At 46.0% G+C, this 24558-nt stretch overlaps 1 protein-coding gene across 1 annotated transcript in view; it reads left to right on the forward strand.

The window, feature by feature from the left end:
* The window catches only part of kif26aa (kinesin family member 26Aa), a 34191-nt gene extending 10195 nt beyond the window's left edge, over positions 1-23996 (forward strand). Inside the window, exons 3-13 of the mRNA XM_076272885.1 lie at positions 4376-4582; positions 6116-6209; positions 7989-8251; positions 8679-8862; positions 10902-11061; positions 11721-11883; positions 12640-15778; positions 16500-16693; positions 17707-17727; positions 18560-18710; positions 20919-23996. Coding sequence (XP_076129000.1) covers positions 4376-4582; positions 6116-6209; positions 7989-8251; positions 8679-8862; positions 10902-11061; positions 11721-11883; positions 12640-15778; positions 16500-16693; positions 17707-17727; positions 18560-18710; positions 20919-21103 — 4761 coding nt within the window. The 3' untranslated portion in view covers positions 21104-23996. The remainder of the gene's footprint in view (positions 1-4375; positions 4583-6115; positions 6210-7988; positions 8252-8678; positions 8863-10901; positions 11062-11720; positions 11884-12639; positions 15779-16499; positions 16694-17706; positions 17728-18559; positions 18711-20918) is intronic.
* The last annotated feature ends 562 nt before the right edge of the window (positions 23997-24558 follow it).

The following is a 24558-nucleotide window of genomic DNA, read 5'->3' on the forward strand; positions in this document are numbered from 1 at the left end:
AGTGTGATTAGCGAAGGAGGCGAGGTGTCTCCAGGTCACCACCACAGCACATGACTTGCGGTCAGACGCCCTGGGCATGCTTCTGCAGTGGAAAGCACTGTGCTGGTAATTGTTTGACTCAGTCGCACGTGCTGCAGGCCTGACCGGTTATTCCGCTCAAGTTAGCTGATCCCCTTTGCTTGTGCGGCACGCGGTCTGGGCTCTTGAGAACAATGTAGGTCTTTCACTGTTGAGTGGGGTTCGAGAGAGTAAAATACGGCTGTGTGCTGCAGACTTGGCTGGCCCAGGGTTGACCCTCACAGGAGTTATTAGAGCAGGTGATCTCACATTTGGCACAGATTCAGAAGTATGGCAAGATTGCATTTAGATTGAACTTGCAAATGGTTGCTGTAAGCAAACGGACTGCAATGTGCCTTCGCCTACATCTGTAGTGATTTACTTTTGATGACTTAAGAGAGCAGAGGCAGGGGCTTAGGACCAGAGGCAATAACTTTAACATCACAGCGTCATAATGTGATCACTGGTGTTGGCAAAATTTGTGCATGGTCTTGAAGTAAGTTTTTTGTCGGTAAGCAACTCAGGCGAAAAACACATTGCTCCTGACCCCAAAAAAGAGACATGACAGGCGTAAATCAAGCCTAGTCAAGCACACAGTAGTCGTTGGGTAGGATTACAAAAAAACACAGGCAGCTGCCTGCCGCTAATGAGTCGGCTGGATGTAAAACAGAGCCTAATTAGGCCCGGTGAGTGTCAGCACATCCGCCGCACAAAATGGAGCTCACACAATGGGCCCCTGTAGCAGAAAGGCAAACGAGCCTGGAAGAGCCCACTGCTACAAGTATAATGGGGGAAAAGAGGTAGAGAATGGAGAGAAAATGGCAAAGGAGAAAGGAGAGTCATTTGGAGTGCGGACAGAGGGAAGGAAGTAACTGGAGCAGAAGAAGAGAGAGAGAGAGGTAAGAGGAGGGGAGCGAAAGAGAGAGGTTGGAGAGAGGTACGATTCGAGGCCTGGAGGAAGAAGAGAGTTGTTGAATGGTGGACGTGGAGAGGACTGAGAAGCGAGGCAGTTCATCTGAGGGAGGGTTTGGTGAGAGGCCTTGATTAGAAAACACTTTGCAGGATATGTGGCCGTAATAACATGGGCCTGGACTCTGGCTGTAATATCATGGGACTGGACCCTGGCTGTAATAAGGGCAGGCAGCCAGGTTTAATTGGCAAAACAATATGCAGCTTGTCTGGTAGATTGTTCCCCCTCAGTCTCGAGTGGCGGAAATTGCCGAGATGTTGTGGGATGCAGAGTTGCAGTGCTCTCAGTATCAGAAGATTAATTGCGATTTTGACAGCTCACTGCCCTTCAATCATTAGGAAGAGTCTTCTTTTATGTGTGGCGGCTCCTCAGCGTTTGAAAAATAATGGAGAACTTGCCCTTGCCTTTTCCCAACAGAGAGTAAAAGTTAGACAGGAAATGAAGTTGTCTGTGGCCCTGCATCTCATTTCTCCGCATCAGGCGAATAGCAATTCCATCCTCGCCCAACGCAGGACCCTCATTGTTTGCAATTGCATTTCTTTTATCTACAGCACTGCGGCAATAAAACTCGCAGGCTTTCTATTGTTGCGCTCGCCAGAGCCTTCCCTGGTGGCCATAAAAGCTGAAATAGCGAACAGGGAATGTCCTGGCGCGTTAGCGCTGCCTCAGAGCGCACGGAGAGTAAATTGGGCCTCTAAATCAGGCGGGCCGGGATGTGGCACATCAGCTTCCTGTCACAAGTTTGTTCAGGTGCTGTTTGTTTGTTTAGCCGTTTGTGGCCACTGATGAGGAAATCATGCCCTGTGTATATATAGTATATGCTCCATATATATACATATATGCTTGTTTACCTCTCTCTCTACCTCTCTCTCTTTCTCTCTCTCTCTGGGCAATTCCACACAAAAATGTCACGTCCATAACGTCAACTAAATACTATGGCGTTGTGTTGGCGTTATGAATGTGACAGTTTTGCCCGGAATTGCCCGTCTATACTGCATCTCTAGTGATGTGTTCTAAAATACGACAGTTAAAGTCAGCTTTGGATATCACTTGCTTGCAAGGCTATTGAACAAACTGATGTGTAATAGTATGTGGAGTGGTTCTCATGTGGCCACTGCGGTTGCCGTGGCAAAGACCATTCTCATGTCAGATCCTTGTTGACTAATGGAGGGTGGCACGACAAGTGAGCCGAGCTGCATGGGAACGCCGATCCTGTTTAGCTGCCGTGGTGCATGAAAGGAAGTGGAGGAAGAGCCTTGAAGAGCCCTTTGAAAGAAAAGCGTTAAATAGTAGTTTCTTTTGTTTTTTGCTTCTCACATGAGGCTTCCTGCTGTGAAGACAGATGCGTTTTTTTCTTCTTCCAGAGACCTAATTAAATTAGGGTCAATAGAACAGGAAGTATTAGCTGCAGTTGTTTTAATACTGTAGGTCCAGCCCTTCCCTTCACAGGTCCAGTCGACGGCTTCCTCTCTCTGATCCCTAATCCAGACGTGTTCCTGTGCACAGATTAACTCTGTGCGTCACCGTGCAGACTCCAAAATACAGACACTACCTGTCCTGCTCCCAAACACAAACACCCCAATATATGTGGGTGGTTATCGCTTCATTATCCATTGGTTTGATTGGTCTCTTGTGGGGGAAGTGCCGCTCCCTTTATTAAAAAGCTTGTTCTCCATTAGGACACATTCAACGTTTTTTTTTTTGTAAAACAAGTACATCTTTGAATTGGTCATTTTGTAAGAATTGGTGGGTACACCATTCCAGTGAGAGCTTTCTTTGTCTCGTTTGGGGATGTGCTAGACGGCTTAGCCAGACCCCCAGAGATTGTCCCAGCGCATTACCTCATCGTTGGCCCAGTTCCAGGTCACTAGATGGATTTATCCGTGCTCCGAAGGTGGGCCACCCCATGAAACCAGATTACACATTAGGTACAGCTCAGGTTTTTTAGCCTGATGTTGTCATCGTCATGCACTCCATTAATTTCCAAATGAGCCATATTCACCGTTTAAAGAGGCCGTTAACATTTAGCAGATCACTCCAGTTGTTATTTAGTTCGAGTGGCGATGAGGTCGCACTGTTGCATGCTCATCCCCATTTTCCTTATCAGGTAGCACTAGAATGGGAATTTATGGAAGCTGATATTTACAGTTTGCATAATTCCAATTATATGAAAGGTCTCAAGCATTTGTGAGCGAATTCATTGTGAACTACGGCTGGAGGAGTCTCCATTTAATGATGGGAAGTCTAATTGCATCTGTACAATGGAGGGTGCGTTTATTGCTCCACAAAGCATTGTGCTCAGCTGAGCCCACTGCAGCAGTGTTGAAGACATGACTTGTTTGGTCAGCAGGCAGTCAGTTATGGTGCTCATGAAAGAGCTCTGTGCCAGAACTGACTTTGAGATTTCTTCATCCACCTCCTGCAGATTCAGCGGATTTTCTGATGGGCTCTGCTTTCAAAAAAAATAAATAAAAGGAAAATAAAGAACTTGACAAGGAAAGGCAAAGGAAAAGAAACTCTGGAGGATTAGACCTGTCAAGAGTGGAGTGGGTAGTGTTAAGCCAGCTGTATACTTTTACACCCACCATTGTTTGCCACTTGAAAATCCATCCAGTTTTTCTGTTCCTCCCCCGTTCCTGGCCGCTAAAGAGCTGGCGGTTCCACTTGGCCGAGGCTTGTGAGAGAGGCTCTCGTGTGTCCGTCAGACCCACCCCAAAGTGTCAGTTGACCGTCAGGAGGCTCGCGCCGCCACATTGGAGTCTGACTGGAGGCGCTTGGGAAGAGCGAGGAGGAGTGGCTGGAAATCTGAAGCAACAACTCTCCCACCGCCAACTTGTATGCCATCCAAACACCACCATGTGTGTGTGTGTGTGCGTGTCTGTGTGTGTGTGTGTGTGTGTGTGTGTGTGTGTGTGTATGTGTGAAGGGGTGTTAATCCTCGAATCCCTGGCAGGGCAGCTGAAGGACGTTAACGTGGCATGCTGCGCACAGTGCCACTCCCTCACGTTCATGCTGCCACGGTAGGGTCACCTGGGTCAGTGCTATGGAAACGGTGAGCCGTCGGCGCTGACTGTGGAAACGCCTCTGTGGCTCGCTAATTAGTGTTAGCATTGGGGTGTCTGTGCGTCTCCAGCTGTTGTTTGATGTCTGAGGGGGGCGTTTTCAATATTTTTTATCGAGCAGCTGTTGTGATTCGACGCTCAAAGACTGAAGAGATGTTTGTTCGAACCATGTTGGAATTTTAAAAAACGTTTGAAGTTTCTGTAAAAAAAAAAGTAATGGATAACATACATAAATTTCGACATTATAAGTTTGACGTTAATTTTTGTCTGTTGTTTTGCATCACAGGTCAAAGTGATGGTGCGGATATGTCCCGTGCCAGGTTCTCCTGAGTCCATGTCCTTCCTGAAGGTGGACGGCCACAAGAAACAGCTGACTCTGCTGGAGCCTTCGCCCAACGCCCCCTCAACGTCCTCCACCACTGCCCAGAGGCGCTCGGCCACCGCTCCAAAGATGTTTGCCTTCGATGCCATTTTCAGCCAGGATGCCTCCCAAGTGAGTGTCCTGGGGTGTTTTACTCATTTCAACCAGACACATGGGGTCGGACCCACTTGAGGGAGAAAGCCTGTTCAAGCGGTGTTTTGGCAAGTCACAAATACCCTCAACTGAGGTGAAAAACAATGGAGACAAAGTCTTTAGATGTGATTGTAGTTTGTCTCTTCAGACCAAGAAACACAAAGCTCAAACATACATTTCTGTGGTAAGGGATCGTCATATATCATGAAATAAAATTGCAAATGAATCCACAGTACATAACACCAGATGTGTCAAATCCATTACAAGGGCCTTCCGGAGTGAAGACAGGAGGTTGAGGGCAGGGGTGTGTGTTTATATGTGGGTAGGGGGAGATATCACCAAGACGTGGGGGAGGGGTGCCCTTACCCATTCTTAGAAATCGGGGGGCAACATTTGCTAGGCCTACAAATACTTTGAATGCCATCGCCTCCCAGAATATGCATACGATCTCACAACAGGGCGCGGGGTGGGGCAAGTCAGTGCTCTAAACAGAGATCAAAGTGTTCCTGGGGGGCACGAGGGTGAGTGAGAGGTGTGTGGGGGAGTGTACTTGGGAGGTACGTGGCTCCATCACACACTAACTAAACCATAAGCCGGATCAGCGGTACACAGGAGGTGGGAAGAGGCACTAAGAGCAGATTGCGCCCCTGTGTTCCTCTTCCTTTCGCACGCCATGGGGGTTTGCAAAGGTGCGGGCTGGCGTCGGATGAGGGGGGGTGGGAGGTGTGTGTGTGTGGGGGGGGGGGGTTTCCTGTTGTACATCATCAACTCTGATGATCAGTGCGCAAAACAGACGGAAGCCTTTGAAGAGGCAGACATCAGAGCTTGGGGTCGTGCTGCAAGTCTGTCAAAACATTCACACATGTAACACACACACACACACACACACACACACACACACACACACTCACACACTCACACACAAACACACACACACACACACACACACACACACACAAACATACCTGAGGCAATATGCCATAGTTTGAAAACTTTATCACGGAAATGGCACAGATTCTCTCCTCTCCTCTGTTGTAAGAGTAGAGCCCGCGACAGGTGGAGTTCTGTTGCAAGCTGTGGCAACACCCTGACAGCCCCAAGGGTGCAATCTATAATGAATATGTCTAGAAGACACAAGCAACTGGTTAGAGACCTTATTATGTGCGACAAAACTCCCACGCCGTGGGAGAAGAAACAGCAGATAAAAAGTAGGGGGAATGAACATTTTAATAGAGGTAAATTCAACGCTCAGTTTCAAGACTTATCACAAACATCACAATGAATACAGTCCATACTGTTTCATGTGATGCAACGTCAAGAAAACTCCTGATCTCTCTCTCTCTCTCACACCCATTGTTGTGTTGTCCTTGGGCACTGGCATCAATAAATCTTTGAAGTCTGAGGCCTCGTTTGTGAAGTCTCTTAGCTATATTTTGACCCTTATGTAATGGCCATCACAAATTGTGATGCTGCCACTGGCTGAAGTTTTTTTTTTCCCCTTGTGTGTCCAAGGCGGAGGTTTGCTCAGGAACTGTTGCAGAGGTCATCCAGTCAGTGGTCAATGGAGCAGACGGCTGCATCTTCTGTTTCGGCCACACAAACCTCGGTTAGTACCACTACTTCTCTAGCCTGACATGGGCCTGTCTCCTACTGTACACTGGGGATCTGTTGTAGGACACTAGTTCAGACATCACACTTGGGCATCAGTTTCCTTGGATTTTGTGTATTACAGTATGTATTGTATTAAGTATGTGGTGATTTGTGATGGCTATGTACTGTAAGTGAATAGTTGATACAATGCCACAAAAGGGAACTTCATTCATTTCCAAGCATTAACTTAGTTTTTCAGAATGTACTGTATACTGCTTGTGTTGGTTATGTGGTGAATTCTTCTGTGCATGCTGATACGTGCTGTTACTGTAAGTCACCTGAGATAAAAGAATGCGTTGTCATGAAGAAAACTCAACTCCTCAAATATAGTTACTGTCACTGCCCGAAACCCTTACTGTCTGAGAAGTGTAGTGCAGCGACAATCTCCCCTGATGTGGAAAATTATGAATTACACACTCTAGGCATTCTATGAGTGCATGTGGGCATCGGTCGGAGAGAAAAGCATGGCCACCATTTCAAAAATCCAATTTTAACCCCTACTGAACACACATCATGGCTAGCTGCATGCCTCCACCAATTCTACTCCATTTCCCCATAATTAACTCCACCATTGTGTGCCGAACCCCACCAAAAAAAGTACAAAGCTCTTCTCCCGAATTCATTTTAGAAGGCATCACAATGACTGACAATGGCTAGGGGGATGCAGGCGGGGGGGTCCACATTTTGAACTGATTCTGAAGCCCTCTCAGAAACGGTCCCTGAGTGTTTTGTATGAGGAGGAAAACTGTAGCTGTTAGCACTCTCTTTCTCTCTCTCCATCCTCCCCTCTCTCTCTCTCTTACACACTTTCTCTCTCTCTCTCTCTCTCTCTCTCTCATTCTACTGTATGAGACTGCTTAATCAGTCGTGGTTGCGTACGGAATGTAAAGTAGGCTACTAGGATCATCTTTATGCTCTGTGTTTGTTAAGCATGCAAGCGTGCATTCCCCTCGCGTCCTCCTCTCGCATGCCTCTGGTTTCCGGCCTTTGGCTCGACCCCCTGCTGAGAAGGTTAGCTTACCCCCTGCCGTGAGGCTGAGGACTCGTGTGTTCAGTTGGGCTTCAGCATCAGTTTCACTCGCGTACAGCGCTGAAATACCTCTGTCATTTATTTTATCTCCACAAGCTTTTTACCGTTTCAGCTTCGCTAATGCAGAGTTGAACCACAGCCCATCTAGATCCATTTTTAGCCTCCATTGTGTTACTGCATATCGCTAGGCTATGGTAATATTATTCAACGCAAATGTGTCAGGAATACATATACCAGGATTAGAGCTCCCGGGTTTCTTCATTTTGAGATTTTATAATGATTTATATGCTGCTGTTGTCCCCAGAAATTGTGCACATTTACATTTGTGTAGTCTACATGTGAACTAAATGTACTTCATGTGTCTGTGTCTGGTTGCCTGTGTGTACCTGTGGAGAGACCACCGACATACAGTATCTTTGTCAGTTTGTCAGTATATACAGTACAATATATATATATATATATATTTATATTTTTCAGTACAATATATATATATGTTTGTCAGTATATAGATAGATAGATAGATAGATAGATAGATAGATAGATAGATACTTTATTGAGCCCCAAGGGGAAATATACAGTGTGGGAGAGGCCCCAGTGTTGTTGCTGATTGTTGCTCTCAGTGCATATGGAATGCCGGGTTGTGCCTGTTTGGCGTGTCCATCTGCATTACCACTTACCCTGCCCTGACCTGATCCCCCGCCACAGGCAAGACGTTCACCATGATTGGGCAGGACAGCTCGACCCAGAGCCTGGGTGTGGCACCGTGTGCGATCTCCTGGCTCTTCAAGCTGATCGAGGAGCGTCGGGAGAAGGCTGGCGCCCGCTTCTCCGTCCGTGTGTCCGCCGTGGAGATCTGTGGCCGAGACGAGGCCCTCACCGACCTGCTGGCCGACCTCACGTCAGGCAGCGCGCAGGACAGCCAATCCCCAGGTGTCTTCCTGCGTGAGGACCCCGTCTCTGGATCTCAGGTAATACCCCCGCTCTCAATGAAAGTGGACCGCAGTGTGCTCTAGTTCTGGTCATTTGCCCATTGCTCTCGCAGGTCTTTCCTCCTTTTGTTAATTGAGCGAGAGCTTCCTCCCTCTGTGCAGTGACTTCATCACCTGACCTATTTTTCGTCACCTCCTCACCTCTATCTTCCTCCCCCACTCCTGTTAGTGTTTCTCTTAAGGGTGTCACCTTGGAGACCCGACTTTCAGAGCCAGAGATGTGGCCTTGTGGTCCAATTATCAGATTCTTCTCATTCACCCCCCCCCCCCCCCCCCATTATTGTGTTGATCATGCCCTGGCAATCTGCTTTCTTCCTTTTGTACTGCTTGCCTGCATGGTTTACATTCTCACTGCCCTCTCTCTCTCTCTCTCTATCTCTCTCTCTCTCTCTCTTTCTCTCCGTAGCTCCAGAATCAGAGTGAGTTGAGAGCGTCCACGGCGGAGAGGGCTGCCTTCTACCTGGACACGGCCCTGGCGGCTCGGAGCACCAGTCGGCCCGACTGTGAGGAGGAGGAGCGCAGGAACTCCCACATGCTCTTCACCCTGCACGTCTACCAGTACCGCATGGAGAAGAGCGCCAAAGGAGGAAGTGAGTGTGTGTGTGTGTGTGTGTGTGTGTGTGTGTGTGTGTGTGTGTGTGTGTGTGTGTGTGTGTTTGTGTATGTTTTGGTGCTGTATGTGTGTGTGTGTGTTTGCGTATGTTTTAGTGCTGTATGTGTGTGTGTGTGTGTGTGTGTGTGTGTTGTTTATTTGTGGTTGTGCTTGTCTTGAGTCAGCGTGTGCGTTTGTGCGTGTTTGGGTACAAGGTCTGTGTATGTAGATTCAGAAAATGTGTCAGAAATGTTTTTTATGCTCTTGTGTGTGTATTACTGGCATTACTATAAAAAGGCTGCTCTGCTTGTGTTTTGGTCTGTGCTTGTGTGTTTATGCCTGCAAGCTGATCTCCTTGCGCTTGTCTGACTGAGAGTGTGTGGGTGGGTGTTACTCAGTGAGTATGTTGTCATTTGTGAAACAGCTTGGGGAGGTTAGCACACTTGCTCATCACTGCGTCTCCATCACTGGCTTAATGAGCCTTCACTCACCTCTCCGAGGTTTAATTATTGGGAGTGGAACAAGTTGTCAGGGAAATTTCTATCTTCCTGGAAGATTAATTTTTTTTCATTTTATTATTTATTAAAGAATATTATCTTTAAAGTTCTACTACTAGGCACCAGAGCATATCATTTTCATAGCACCCACCGTGGGATCGATGCTAGTGTGTCAAATCTTTCCCCGTTTGTTTGAGCTCAGTAGAAACGCTCTGATCTGCACAATTCAAATGAGTCTGCATGCTTTCATCTCCGGCTCCCGGAACATATTTTGCATGCATCATTAGTATTAGAAGAAAGCCAGTTGCAGTGGGTTGCACAATCCCGGCAGGTCTATTATCTCTCCGTCCAACTGAACATATATTAATTAGCTTCATTTGGTGCCACTGATAGCGGGAGAAACCAGAATACCAAGCACAGTGGGAGGAGACGCCGGCACATTTTCATTAGCGCTCCTGGCCCTACCTGTCAGCGGAGCTTCTTGACGTTAGCCTGGTCATTAGTATTTCACCACTGTCTCCACTACTCTAGATGGGCGCTGGTCACAGCCGGAATAAATTTCAATGCATAATGAGGGTTGGGTCCTCTCACTTGGAATGTTTATAGACGGGCGCCAATGATGAGGAGGCTACTTAGCATTCCACTCCCATGGAGTGCTATCATTCCATACGCTCTGTGTTTTTGAGTCTTGCTGACGTGAGGTTAATTTTCGATGCTTGCTATTTAAAACAGGCACATTGCCGCTTTCCCTTCTGTGAGCACTTGACTTATTTTTGACCTGACTGACTTTTGAATGAACCCAAACCAATTTTCCAGAAAATATGATACTGGCCTTAGTTAGTCTTGGCCTATTTATTTATTTATTTATTTATTTATTTATTTATTTATTTATTTATTTCATAGACACCAACGAAGGCACACTGACTTCTCTCTCAATTCAAAGACAAAAACTATCCCAAGTTGATGTGTGGCCTGCGCTGAATGATGAGTAGTATGTACTGAATGATGAGAGAAGTCTAAGATAGTGAATGAGAGTTCAAAATAAATAGCAAGACTATTCCTTGTAAGACGCTGTCTTCTCTCAGTTCAAAAGTGGAAATGCGGAAGCGTAATCCTTCAGTGCCACTCTAGAGGTTTATCAGATTTGCATAAAATGTATCTGAGTATTAAATCGTGCGATTCGGCCTGGAAGTCATTTTGCATTGGCTCTAATACTATTAAACAGAAATAAGACAGAAAGTGATTCCCTAAAAAAAAACTGCTATTCTGAGACCATTTAAATGGCCATTTATGCAAGAACGATTGGATTTCCTTCAAAACTGTGATTGATTTTTTGTTTTGTTTTAATTTTTGATGTGTGTTCACTCTTTCTTTTATACTTTGGAGGCCAACTCATTTATTATCCTTGGAGCTTGGCAGTTGTAGAACCCAGTACCAAGGTCATGGTTTTATCTCTGAGGAAGCACAATCTCTTTCTGCTGAATGTTAATTTTGCCTCCTGTAACTGCTCGCTAATAAGTCTTCCCTGCGCCCCTGGCAGTGTCAGGTGGTCGGAGTCGCCTTCACCTCCTCGACCTGGGCAGCTGTGAGTCCGACCTCAGCCAGACCCGCGATGGAGGAAGGGGACAGTGCCTGTCCCTGGGTGCCCTGGGCAATGTCATCCTTGCCTTGGCAAATGGAGCCAAGCACGTACCGTACAGGTGCATGTTTGATTATGCTGTTTGTGTAAAGAAATGGGTGTTTCTGTGTCTGTGTGTGTGTGTGCGTGTGTGTGTGTGTGTGTGTGTGTGTGTGTGTGTGGATGTGTGTTTGATACAATGTGCATTTATGTTTCCCTGGCTGCAACCTTGTACATGTTGCAGACTCCATTCTCAGACAGATCAATGGACCCAATTAACGGACTTGGAAGAGGGAAATGGCAAGCTGTGGGAGGCTGAAATGAATGGATGTGGGAAGTTATTGATGGCATTTAGATTCCAGATGCAAGACAAGGCTTTCCATTGGCACCCTGAAGGACAGACTTTAGATAGGCAGTTACTATTAGATAGAAGTCATTTTTTCTTACTATTTGGCTGGAGACATTTTAAGCACTTCAAATCCAGCACACCAAAAATATGAAGGGCCTTTAACTTTTGGCCAAAGCCATAAAAACAATTTATGTTATGGATTTCTGTTACACTGTGCCGAATGGTAGAAGTACTGTTTTTTGCCATGTTGTTTGCCTATAGCGCATATCTCCATTGCAGTAGGATCTGGTTGCTGTGATCATGAGGGAGTGAGGGTTGGGGGTTGGTTGGTTAGAGATGGCAGGGGTTGGCTTTTTTGGCTAACGAAGGGGCTGTTTTGATGAATAATTCAGGGACAGCAAGCTCACCATGCTGCTGAGGGAGTCCCTGGGCAACATCAACTGCAGAACCACCATGATTGCCCACATCTCAGACTCGCCAGCCAAGTTTGCCGAGACGCTCACCACCGTTCAGCTAGCCTCGCGTATACACCGCATGAGGAAGAAGAAATCTAAGGTTAGTGTTTGAATCTGTGGGTGCAGGTACAAATATATGTATATGTTTATTTGTCTTTGTCTTTGTGTTGCACATTTTGTGGGTGATTTTGTGTGGGTGTGTAGAGAGGCTGAGAGGCCTAAACCTGAATGAAGTCTGGCTGTTTTTTTTATGTTGTTTCAACAGTGGCATTATTGAACTTTGCACTCAATTAGATATTCTGCCCCTGATTGAATATCCTAGGTTAAATAATAACTTACATTTCAAGCCATTTAGATTTTGACATATTTTTTGCCTTGTTACAGTAATAATTCAGTGTCTGTGCCAGCAAATCAATGGCTCCCTTCCATAGGGAGTCTGTTATGTATGCATTCAGATTAGTGCAGCATACATTCACCATAATTAGGCAGATTGACGACATGTATTTATTCTTTATAGATCGTAAAAATCATTCAGAAGCGTAAGTTGCCAGCCAATATATGTTAATGCCATTCATTGAAGCACTGTCTGTGTTGCCTGCACTTTTAACCTTTGATGATATTGACATGTCATTTTTAGAGGAACTAATATGCTGTAGAATCAATTGTGCACTGAAATCCAGCTATTGAATCAGCCAATATGCATTTCAATATCTCCAGCTTCCTAATGTAACCTATCCATACTGAGAATACTAGTAGTAAAGTAGAGTAGAAGAGCTCCATTAATCAGGTGTGTGGGAGGTGCACAGTAGCTCACTGGAAAGACATGGTATTAACTGTCTTTATTTCTCCATTTCAGTATGCATCTAGCTCTTCTGGTGGGGAGAGTTCTTGTGAAGAAGGGCGGATACGTCGGCCAGCGCATCTCCGGCCATTCCACCCCAGGACTGTGGCCCTTGACCCAGACATGCCCTCAATGCTCTCCAGTGACCCGGACTACTCATCCAGTAGTGAGCACTCCTGCGACACGGTCATCTACGTCGGGCCTGGCGGAGCCCAAATCTCTGACCGAGAGCTTAGTGACAATGAGGGCCCACCCGCCTTCGTACCCATCATTCCATCTTTAAATAAGAAGCGTGCAAAGGACGGTCCCTTAAGAGATGGGGATCATTTGAAGTGCAACACATTTGCAGAATTGCAGGAACGTCTCGAATGCATTGATGGCAGCGAAGGGCCGTCCACTTTCACAGGAGAAGGCAAGGGATCACAGGTAATCCCTAAGGTAACCCCCCTAAATAGTGGGGTTGGCAAAGCATTGGAGGAGACAGCATTTTCTGCCAGGACTGCTATGAACTCTTTCCAAAAGCCTTCCCACAACACAGGGTCTACCCACCCTGCTCCCCTCAATCCTGAAAAGGAACATTCCAGAGCTCCCTCAGACAGGGTCACTTCTGAACCTAGCAAATGTGCAACAAAAGATTCAGAACCCGTAGTCCGAGAGAAGGTCTACCTCAACAAAGGACCTTTGCCAAAACCCAACAGCTCCCCTTCCCAAACCAGGTCCTCCAGGACAGCAGGTAGCGCTAGCAGTGGCCCTGCTGCACGGACACCTCCCGTGGGGATGAGCCAGCAGGCTCTGAGACAGGGTGAGCAAGGGGGATCTCCTGTTATGGAAAGAGCACACCACATGAGCAGAAGTCCCCTGGAGGTAAGCCATCTCAGAGCAGCCCTCAGGGGCAGGTGTTTAGAGCGGGATGTGCTAAGAACCACACTCACCCTTCAGCAACCTGTGGAGTTGAATGGGGAGGATGAACTGGTGTTCACAGTGGTGGAAGACCTTCCCCCTGGTCTTATCCCAGATAATGGCAGACCATCCAGTATAATCAGCTTTAACAGTGATTGCTCCCTACAGGCTTTGGCATCGGGATCACGGCCTGTTAGCATAATTAGCAGCATTAACGATGAGTTTGATGCCTACACTTCCCAAGTGGAGGCCTCCCAGGCAACCTTGGAGGCTGTCAGGCAATCGCAGGAAGACTTGTACACTTGCCACGGAAGTGGACAATCCTCGATTGGCTCTTGGCCTAGTGAGATGAGTGTGTGCACGCTTGACAGTGAGGCAGTCCATTCGTCCAAAGGTCACATGTCGAAAGGTAGGAATGTGAGAGCAGATAGCACATCCTCTATCTTGGATTCACCTGGTGCGTTACGCATGGACCCCTTTTCTCAGAAAGGGGCCAAGAGTTCCTTGGGAGATAGTGGTATTTTCTTTTCAGAAGTTGACAGTGAGACTGCTAGTCCCTGCAGAGCATCCCTGAACAAGTGCCCAGCCTCTCCTGATACTACCAAAGCATTCCTAAAAGGCCCTAAATCAGCCAGAGCTAACACTCTGAACACCTCACAGTCCCCACAGTCCCACCATGGCTCTCACTCCTCGCTACCCAGGAAAACCAAACCTACCTCGTCTGTTGCTCCAGGCGCTAGCTGCAGCCGTGAACTGCAGAGGCAAGACAGCAGATTGGAAGAGACATGGCTTCGCGGTGCCAGTGGACCCTCAGATCCTAAGCCCACAGACTCTGTATCTTTTGTTAAGTCACCAAGAAATGCCCTGAGTAGCATTCCGACCAGAAAACCCAATGGAAACAGCAACAGTGTTCCCCGCCCACCCAAGGCACAAGTTTCCTCCTCTACCCAAAGGGTGGTGGATGGCTGTGAAAGATCTAGCAGCAAGAAAACCGACACCTTGAGTAGGATGCCACAGCTTAGACGGGGAGCCACCACTCTTGGGACTGTGTCTGTGCCTCATACTTCATCTGAATCTAAATGGGGCCAGGAAGGGTTGCAGGGGACCAGCAGCTTAAGATTCTCCTCTTTAGGTAAAAGAGGAAATGGACAAAAGGCTAGTGGCCTGCCGAAGTCTGAAAGCATTTCCCCTCCTGCCCCACCCCTTCGGAAGTCAAGCCTAGACCAGAGGACGAGGATTGTTTTGTCTCCAAGTGCCTTGAGGTCAGGTAGCGATGCAGCCAAATCCTCACTTCCCAAAACCTCAGCCTCAGAGGAGGACTTTGATTCTGCTAGCTTCAAAACATCCAGTTTGAGGACGGCCTCCAGTCTGAAGGCACGAGGGGGCAAAGGTGATAATGGGAGGTACTTTGGCAGCCTGGTGTCCTTGGAACGATGTGAAAGTCTCACTTCAGTGGGATCCAGACCAGGACTGTCAAGAGAGAACAGTGGTGCTAGCTTAGGAAGCACTGGCAAATCAAGTAGGATGGTTCCTCGTCTTGGGATACCCACTTCATCCTCAACTCCTACTGCAATCTCTCCACCATCCTCTGCCACAAGTGGAAGCAGACTTGGACATATCAAAGCCAGTATCAGCTCTCGAGCCATTGGTCCCAGTGGCACCAAAGCAAAGGTGCTGTCTGCGAGTGGCTCAAAGGCACTTAGTTCCTCCACCAAATCTCTTACGACTTCAGCTGCACGTAATGCCAGCCTGCCTCCATCAGGAAAGACTCCGACTCGTTCTGTGCCGGGTGCTACTGCAAAGCCAGGCAGAGGCACCATTATGGGCACAAAGCAAGCTCTACGTGCCGCGAACAGCCGAGTCAGTGAGCTAGCCTCTGGTAGTCCCAAGAAACACTTAAAGGGCTCCGGAGACTCAGCAGATGGGAACGACGGTGCTACAAATCCCAGCGAGACACCCACCCCTGCCTCTCTGCCTTCACCCTACAGCAAGATAACAGCCCCACGGCGACCCCAGCGATACAGTAGTGGGCATGGAAGTGACAACAGTAGCGTTCTTAGTGGAGAACTTCCACCCGCCATGGGCCGCACTGCCCTGTTCTACCACAGCGGCGGCAGCAGTGGCTATGAGAGCATGATCAGGGACAGTGAGACTACAGGCAGCGCCTCCTCTGCACATGACTCTATGAGCGAGAGCGGGGTCTCAACATCGAGTCGAGCAAAGGCTTCTAAGTCGCCCAAGAAAAGATCAAACGGTAAGCTTTTATTATCACTACTAATCAACATTGCTGCATCAAGATACAGATAAATTGACCAACACATATTTTGTTCTTGAGAGGGTTGAAAGAGAACATGTATTGGCAAGCCCAGGTGTCCACTTTCAACTTGTTCATGCCGTGTTGTATTTATCTCTTTGAGGATCCTCAATATCAGGATTCTCGATGCTCAAAATTGTGTATAAAAAAAGGATACATTAAATGAAGTTCGATGTTTCTAGAAAGGAACGTCCCTCCTGCTGCCATCTACAATGCATAGAGCAGTTTACTAAGAGATAGTAGTTTTGAATTCAACTCACAGTGTAAGTTATACAGGTAGTGTGTTTAGTGCTTATCCTCATCCCTATCACAAATCTCCATATTTTTCTGTGAACCGAAAGTGTATCACTACTTTGTGCCAGGTATTTTGCTAGATTTATGCATCCGTCTGCTCTAATACTCGTTTGAGGTATCAGCCAAAGTTGCTGTCTTGCCCTCAATGCATATGTAATCAGAGGCTCCAAAAGAGCGGTGGCTTTTTGCAACGGCCCTTTTTTTTCCCCTCCTGCCTGATCTACTGTGACCGTACTGTTCTGGAGCCTTCATAAATATTTAAAAGGCAGGGCTTTGCAAAAACTCCAGGATATTCCTGGCACACTGCCTGTTCTATAAAGAAACACTAGAAAGCCTTTTGACCCTTCCGACCTTCTCATTCCTCCAGGCCTCCAGAGGCGAAGGCTGATCCCTGCCCCTCTGCCGGACACATCCTCCCTGAGCCGCAAACCCGGGGCAGCGGGCCAGTGGGTGGATTTGCCCCCCTTGGGTGGCACCCTGAAGGAGCCCTTTGAGATTAAAGTGTACGAGATTGATGATGTGGAGAGGCTCCAGAAACGCAAGGAGGGGATGGGTGCTGAGGTAAGGCTCACCATTCTGACTGAACAACAAACAAACAAACAGTGTTCTTTTAAATGATGCCCAAGCTAGAGGTTTTGTGACATTGGTGAGGTGTGCATACTTTAGACATCAATAAAGCCCATGGGACCAGAAGTAGGAAAAAGTATAAGGATGCTAACTCAACCAGAATGCTAGTATAGGGTTGTTCAAACATGGAGCCTAAGTAGAAGCTTTGCGAGGCATGGAGGTTATCAGTTAAACTGTTACTGACAATAGCTTAATTGATTTGGGTAAAACTAATAGCCCGAGTGTGCAACCCTCCCATTTGAATACTGGGTAGGGAGGACAGAGAGACGGAGACAGAGAGAGAGTGAAACACAACAAAGAGAAAAAGAGGGATGGAGGGATGGAGGTGCAAGTGATGAATGAAGACCGGGCCCTCACTATCAGAGGCTTGCCTGATCGCTCTTTATGGTGCACTACCCTCCCCACATCCACGGGTCATTAACCGTACCCACGAGTCAAACACGGTCGCCCAGTCAATTGTGTGTAGAAGTCAAGAGGAAAAGACATTAACTCAGCTGAATGGCACCGTGATTTATTTTCAATTAGGAAAAGATGATCTTCAATTCGTCTTTGAGAGCCTGGCGGTCCATGCACGAAAAATGGAGAGGAGAAAAATTATAGTGTGTGCATGTGTGTGTCTGTGTGCCCCTTATGTGTGTGTCTTTATGTGTGTGTGTGTGTGTGTGTGTGTGTGTGTGTGTGTGTGTGTGTGTGTGTGTGTGTGTGTGTGTGTGTGTGTGTGTGTGTGTGGCTATCTCTAAGCGAGGCTTTGTGTTTGTATGAAACTGAGATAGCAAGAGACAGAGAAAAAGAGAGGGAGGGAGCGAGCGAGCGAGAGAAATAGAAAGAAAGAAAGAAAGAAAGAAAGAAAGACTTCTTCATTAATGTTTTCCTATTATCTTTGCATTAGCATACTCTTATACATTTTTCTCTCCCCCTCTCCCTCCCCACTCCTACGTTTCTGACAGCCATTTCAGGATGTTGAAAAGGTACGTTGATTAGAAATGATGGATGTGACTTGACTTGGGAAACTGCATTGAGGTATCACAATGGTGGTGGTGGTGGTGGTGGTGGTGCTGGGGTGCCGCAGAATGATTCAATTTAGTCAAGCCAAATCAACCTTGACATAAAACCAGTAATGAAATTACAGTAAAAATCTCCATGTGCATGGACTACAGCATGAAGGGTTAGGGTGAGACCTTCTCCTTTGTCTAGAGAGCAGCTGATTGTGGTGGAGACCCCGCCAGGCGCTGGCAGGAACTGATCCAGAGTCAGCCGCTATCTATGGCAGCATGCATCGCCTGAATACTCACAGCAACATAGTAAACACCCCAGGATAATCTGCACCTGCAACACTACCTGCCAGCAACCTGTCCCTCGTGGCCTTGTCCCTTGCTAATCCTCACACAAACGTTTTTTTTTTTCTTCTTCCCTGGGAGATTAGGGGCGAGTGAGAGATTAGTTTGGCTGCTAATTTTATTCCCTGACTCGTCTCTAATTAATCCAGCCAGTCTACAGAAGCTAAGTCTCCCGGTGGGTTAGCCGCCCCATGATTCAATTTGACCTAATCCCCTGCGGTAAAAACGCACTTCCACGTCGGGGCGGCGATTTGCCACAAGGCACACGGTGCAGACCCAACGACGGTCAGGTATCCAGGCAGCGTCCTGCTTAGTGACAGCGGGACGAGAGCACCCGGAGCTCCAGGTATCATTCCTCTCTGACCACACTTTGCTAAAGCTCCTCTCTCTCTCTCTCTCTCTCTCTCTCTCTCTCCCTCTCTCTCTCTCTCTCCCTTCCTGTTCTGGTCTCGTGGGGCTCCAGGGACTGCAGTACTTCAACGCGCGGCTCAGGATGCTGGAGAAGCGTCAGCAGCAGATCCGGGAGCTCAGGGCCAAGCACGAGAAACTGAAGAGGGAGCTGGAGGACGCCAAGACTCGGCTGATGCTTGACCCCGGCAAGTGGATGGGAGAATGTGAGTACAGATATCCTTACACATTCACAGTGCTTCAGCAAACAGTTTCTTTGTTTTTTTTTTTCAATTAAATTCAACTGAGGGACATTGGTGAGCTGGTGTGTTTTTGAGTATGTAATGCCAATTGAATATTTTTCATACATTTGCATTTAGCCTTGGCAGGCTGGAAACTAAATGAGATCAGAGGAGATGTATAATGAATTGCTACGATTGAATTGCAAAGAACATTCGGCTGTGAGAGCAACCCTCAGCTAAATGAAGGATTCATTTACACTGAATTTGATGTTTGTTCAAACAAGAGGCTCTTATTCCACAAAATACCTTTAAATTAAATTACAAGCACATCACAAAATGGCAAAAATGTACAAAGTATCTAATGCTAGTGGTTGAGCAGCTCCTGCATAAAACTAGCCACCATAAAACTATCATCTCACCTTCACCATCTCAGTGCACATGGCCTAGTGTTACAGGAATCATGATGTCATTCTGTGTTGCATGTACTGCATTCTTATTGATGACTACATTAGGGGTCTTGCTCTGTGCTCTGTCTTCCAGAACATGACATGCCTGTGAAGAAAATGCTTGAAATTGAAAATATTGATCTATTTCAATTATGTTCTCAGCCGTCTTTTGTAGTCTCCATCGCAAAAGGTGTTCATTTTCAGCCCAGCAGGGATAAGCTCATTTGGGAACTAATACCAGATTGTTTACAGGTGCCTACTGGGTCCGTTTGCACTGAATGTGAATGACCCATTTACTGGTGTGGCTGATATAGACATGAGATTGCGGTACAGCCCTGTAGTGTTTGTAGAGATAAAGAGGGTATTTCCATTCTCTGTATCTACATGTGTTCTTCTGAACTGCCCCAACAGCATTGCTGTCATCATGACTTCCTGTCCCTCTAGAAGGCATCCATGTTTAAAACATGTAATGTACCCTACTTCCTCCTCAAAGGCAACTTCCATTTGAGATATTGGTCATTCCATGTGACTTTGGTTTAATGCACTGCCTTATATAAAAACACATACTTTGTCTTTTGTGTTCCTTAAAGACCGGTTGACCCTGGACACAAGATTTATATGCTATGCCTATAGGCTATAACAGTGGGCTTTTGAAAATAGAGGACCACCTATGTATGCCCCTTATTCAAGTGTGAAAATTCAGATGCATGAATCACACATACATGGCTCTGACCCATGCTTCTCTTTATGTTCTGTCTGAGCCTCTTTTTGTTGTTGGTGAGTGAGTGTTCCTTAACATGTTTCTGACATCATTCATACAACACACATGCAGGGGAAGCCAGCCATGCAATGCCACACAACACATTTACAAAGGCCCCTTTCTGTGGTCCAGCGATGGGACTGGAGGGGTATGGAACATCTCAGTGTGTCCATGGCTAGGCATTTTGGGAATTTCTTTTTCACTATAACCCAGATTTGGAAAGTCGTTTAGAGAAAGTGAAGCCCTCGGGTCCTGTGCTACAACAATAAACAGTATATTTACAGTATGCTTTGAGAGCACCGTATGTGTAAAGGGCATCATTGATGTCAATAGAGTTTGCTGCGGTGGGCCTTCTGTAACCGGTTGCTGAAGGATGTTCCTTGGTTGGTTGAGCTTTCAAAATCCTTTATGTAGATATTTATAGAAATACAGCTATTTCTTTATGAAATATATTGTGCAGAAAGACTACAAGGGAAAATAATCACAGTTTTCTTTTCATGAATGACAGGCTAATCTGACAGAAAGTTACTCTACAAACACTGAATGAAAATGAATATTTGATCACCCTCCACCTTTGGACACTTCTTGCATTTTCATCCGAGAATTGAAAATGCAAGAAGCAAACCAGCTAACCAGTATTAGAGTGGTGCCTCTATGGTGAGGTATCCATCCCTGTGAGAAAATTGTTTCCTATTGTGCTGTATTCACTGCATGGTAGTCCAGGTCTTTTTGTACCTGTGATGTGAGGGAGAAATTATTCATTGTGTCATAGCTGACCTGCCAGGGACTGACTCATATATAAAATAGTAAAGGTCACACATTCTATACAATACATTTGATTGTTCAACATTTCCTCATATAGAAAAATGGATCAAATGAATCCTGTTGTTAAGTTTGATGGAAAGGTCATTCCATTTTATGTGTCATGTTTTTCTCCATAGACTCAGTCTTTTGTTTGTCTCCCCTCTGTCCCCTGTTCTCCTCCAGTCGACGTGGATCCAGACCTCGACATGGACTCCCAGGACTACCTGGAGGCCCTGGTCCAGGCCACAGGGGAGCTGGAGTTCTGCGTGAACCTCTGCAAGTCTCGGGTCATGATGGAGACGTGCTTCGACATCGTGGTGAGCACCACCACAGGGGCACAAGGTGGACACCAGGAAGTGGAAGTTTGAGCAGGAGCAAGTGAATGAATGAAAGAAAGAAAGAAAGAAAGAAAGAAAGAAAGAGAAGAGGAGGAGGAGAAAAAGAAGATTCAGAGAACAGTGGACAAACAGAGATGTGTCAGAGCGAGACAGCAAAGGATTTGGAAGATCGAGACAGCAAGAGTGGAAGCAGAATGATTTGGTCAGAGCTTGAACGATCCTGAAAGTGAGACTGGCTGTAGCCCGGGGCCAAGGAGTGGACTGAGAATAATGAATCATGACCGACCTAGGTTCAGTTCCCTTGAATCACCTGTGCAGACGGAAAAGACAGATGTTAAATGTGAGTCATTGTCGTCTCCATCATCGTCATTGTGTTTTTCACCAACAAGTGCCTTGATCATTAACAATCCTGAGGGATTATCTTTCTTTCTGATTTGGTGCTAGTTTTGAAACCAGCTTACCTGAGCAAACCCTTATGTATTCCATTTTTTGAGAAAGTCACATAAAAGTATTTTATATTGTATTGTAATCTATGGTGTATTTATACATGATTTTAGTTAAGAAAAACAACATAAATTAAGGGGCAGTAATATAATATGCATACTGTATATGTATATGTGTATGTATCAATATGTATATTATTGCATTCCCTTGAGACCTTTGCCTTTTTGTTATTTTCCATCACAGTCCCTCCCATTACTGTGCTGGTGGTCGCTTTGATGTTGCGCTCGGAAAAGTTTCCTCTCTCCGTTTGGTATGCGTCTCGCCCCTGCGATTTAATCGCTGGCCGTTAGCCACTCTCGCTGCCCGCTCCGCTGGTCCTGATAGCGGTCCTGAGTGAGTGTGCTGTTTCCGGGATGGAATGGCGGAGCTCTGCTGAGAGCGCGTCATCTGTCTCTCTTAGTTACACTCATCCTTCAGGGCCTGCCGTCTCTCCCACTCTCGCCATGTCTGAGTGTGTGTGTGTGAGTGTGTGTGTGTGTGTGTGTGTGTGTGTGTGTGTGTGTGTGTCTGAGTGTGTGTGTGTGTGTGTGTGTGTGTGTGTGTGTGTGTGTCTGAGTGTGTGTGTGTGTGTGTGTGTGTGTGTGTCTGAGTGTGTGTGTGTGTGTGTGCGTGTGTGTGTGTGTGTGTGTGTGTGTGTGTGTGTGTGTGTGTGTGTCTGAGTGTGTGAGTGTGTGTGTGTGTGTGTGTGTGTGTGTGTGTGTGTGTGTGGACCCTGCAGACCCGCCCAGCCGTGAGATCTTTTGAGTGGCACAGCCGGATGCATAAATCATAGGCTTTCAGACTCTGTGTCGGGCACCTGACACACAAGGGTGGCATTGAGCTCCCAGTGCAAACATGATACTGCAGAGTCTACCTGCCCCTGGGCTTGCATTTGGGCTGCTGGGGTATTGATCCAACCAGCGAGACTGTGGACAAAACAATAGGGCATCATCTTCAGCGGAGCGGCAACCTGAGTCGGGAGACCAAACAAATCCTCAGCTCTGTTGGACTATCACAGTGATCTGATTAATTGGCTCCAAATCTCTCACTGTTAGTAGGACACACACACTGGAAAATAAAATGAGGAAGCAGTGGGATATAAACATTCCCTTTCAAGTGAGTGGGTTTCAAACCGTGTGTGTAATCAAACCAATACTCACAGCGGGCACTGGGCTCAAAACTCTTATCCCCGTGCCCTCCGTACTGTAAGCCTATCAGCTGTAGAGGAAACTCACAAAGAGTTAATGCCAACATTCTCTTCCCTATGAATCAGCTTCCTCTAATTAACAGTGCTTCTCACCAGTGCCCTTGTGCTTTTTTAGCCATATAAGGTCACCTTAAGAGCTCAATTAAAGGTTTTTAAAGAGGTCCACCAACATGGGAACAATTAAACATCTGAGGTCAAATTGATGAGTAAGTAATTTTGATTATAACCTTGGATGTCAGCATGTTTAAGTAATTACCACAATATGATGCATTGACTTCAACGCTGTATGAGCTTCATGGTGGCACAGCCTCTCATGTAAATGCTGTCCATGTTATTGAATGACAGTAAACATGGCAAGTCATTCATGACTAATCATTTGTGATTTGTGTGCACATCACTGACCACACATCTATCCAATAGCATAGTTTGTTTTATGTGAACGGGTCAAGTAACACAGTTATGGTGCAGCAATGCAAAATTGTCCAAACGACGTAACTGGTTGTTAGAGTTCATTTGAGCATTTCTCTGGACATGACATGCGTGTAGTATTCCATTGTAGTGTAATGACAGAGCCAAAGGGGGCAGTTGAACTGAAATGTTAACGTTTGAGAAATCTGTTACTCTTTGGGGATTCTAAGTGTGAGCAACCTATAACTGATGTTAAGTACATCACTTTATGAACTGAAAACTATGCTGTTTCTGTGCAGACTGTGGTCTTTTATCTCTCTCTCTCTGTTTGAATGCATTCTGCCCACACCTGTTAATGAGTCTCCGTTTTTGGTGTTGCCGTGCAATTTGATCTTTTGAAGATGAAAACAGAAAATGAGTATGTGTGTTAAATTGCTCCCATTTCAAAATCATAACCTTTAAAAACTATGTATTTTTTTAACAGAATGAATCCTCTTTTCAACAAAGACAAATCTCTCAGGCTCATTTTGTAGTTGCTGCATGAAATATTTATTAATCTTTTTGTAATATTTATTTTTATTTTATTTTACTGTCTTTTTCAAACCTTAGTCTGTTTTTTTCTTTTATCAATAAGTTATATAAAATCATTTTTGCCAAACATATTGAGAGAGAGACTTTTAACATGTAACATGTTTTTTTGGCTTTGTATTGTACAGTTTTATAATCCTTTCTAACAAAATGTACAGTATTCAGTTTGCATCTATTCATAATTGTGAATAAAGGTTACCTTTTCCTCTTTGTAATAAACTGCGAGATTGGAATTTATTCATGCATTGATATTTTTCATAATGGTCTTATGTTGCTGGAAATAATACCAATTTGGTCGCAGCAACCATTGGTTCCGGCAGTAAAAAATGAAAGCTGTTGCCCATGTAGCACAGATGATGAATTTGCTGCTTGAGTTGCTGTTTCGGGTTAGTTCCTCTGAATGCACACCTGAAATAGTCTGCCATCACGGCAGCCCCGATTTGATCATAAACAGGGAGACTGGCGGAATATTTAATAGCCAACACTATCTACAGGAACCAGTGTCATACAGAACACAAACACTGTTTGTAGACTAGAAAGTAGGCCACATTTATTATACATCTTTAGAGGGTCTGTTGTTGAATAAGACATAAACTTAGAGGTTACGGTTGCACGTGACCTGTTTACAAGCCCACATGAGTCCTTGATTACTCATGAAGGTGTTCCAAAGTACAGTGTTGACATATTGGGCCAGGAACACCAGACCTGCTAAATATAACATGAGTGATCAGAGCCTCATTAAACTATAGAGCGTTGTGATGTATGGACTAGGGGTACCAAGGTGTTGAATACAGATGAT

Source organism: Alosa pseudoharengus, unplaced genomic scaffold (genome assembly GCF_046254945.1).
Source record: "Alosa pseudoharengus isolate Yale_2024_CS ecotype anadromous, Long Island Sound unplaced genomic scaffold, YU_APseudo_1.1 YU_APseudo_1.1_scf_7, whole genome shotgun sequence".
Taxonomy (NCBI): Eukaryota; Metazoa; Chordata; class Actinopteri; order Clupeiformes; family Clupeidae; genus Alosa; species Alosa pseudoharengus.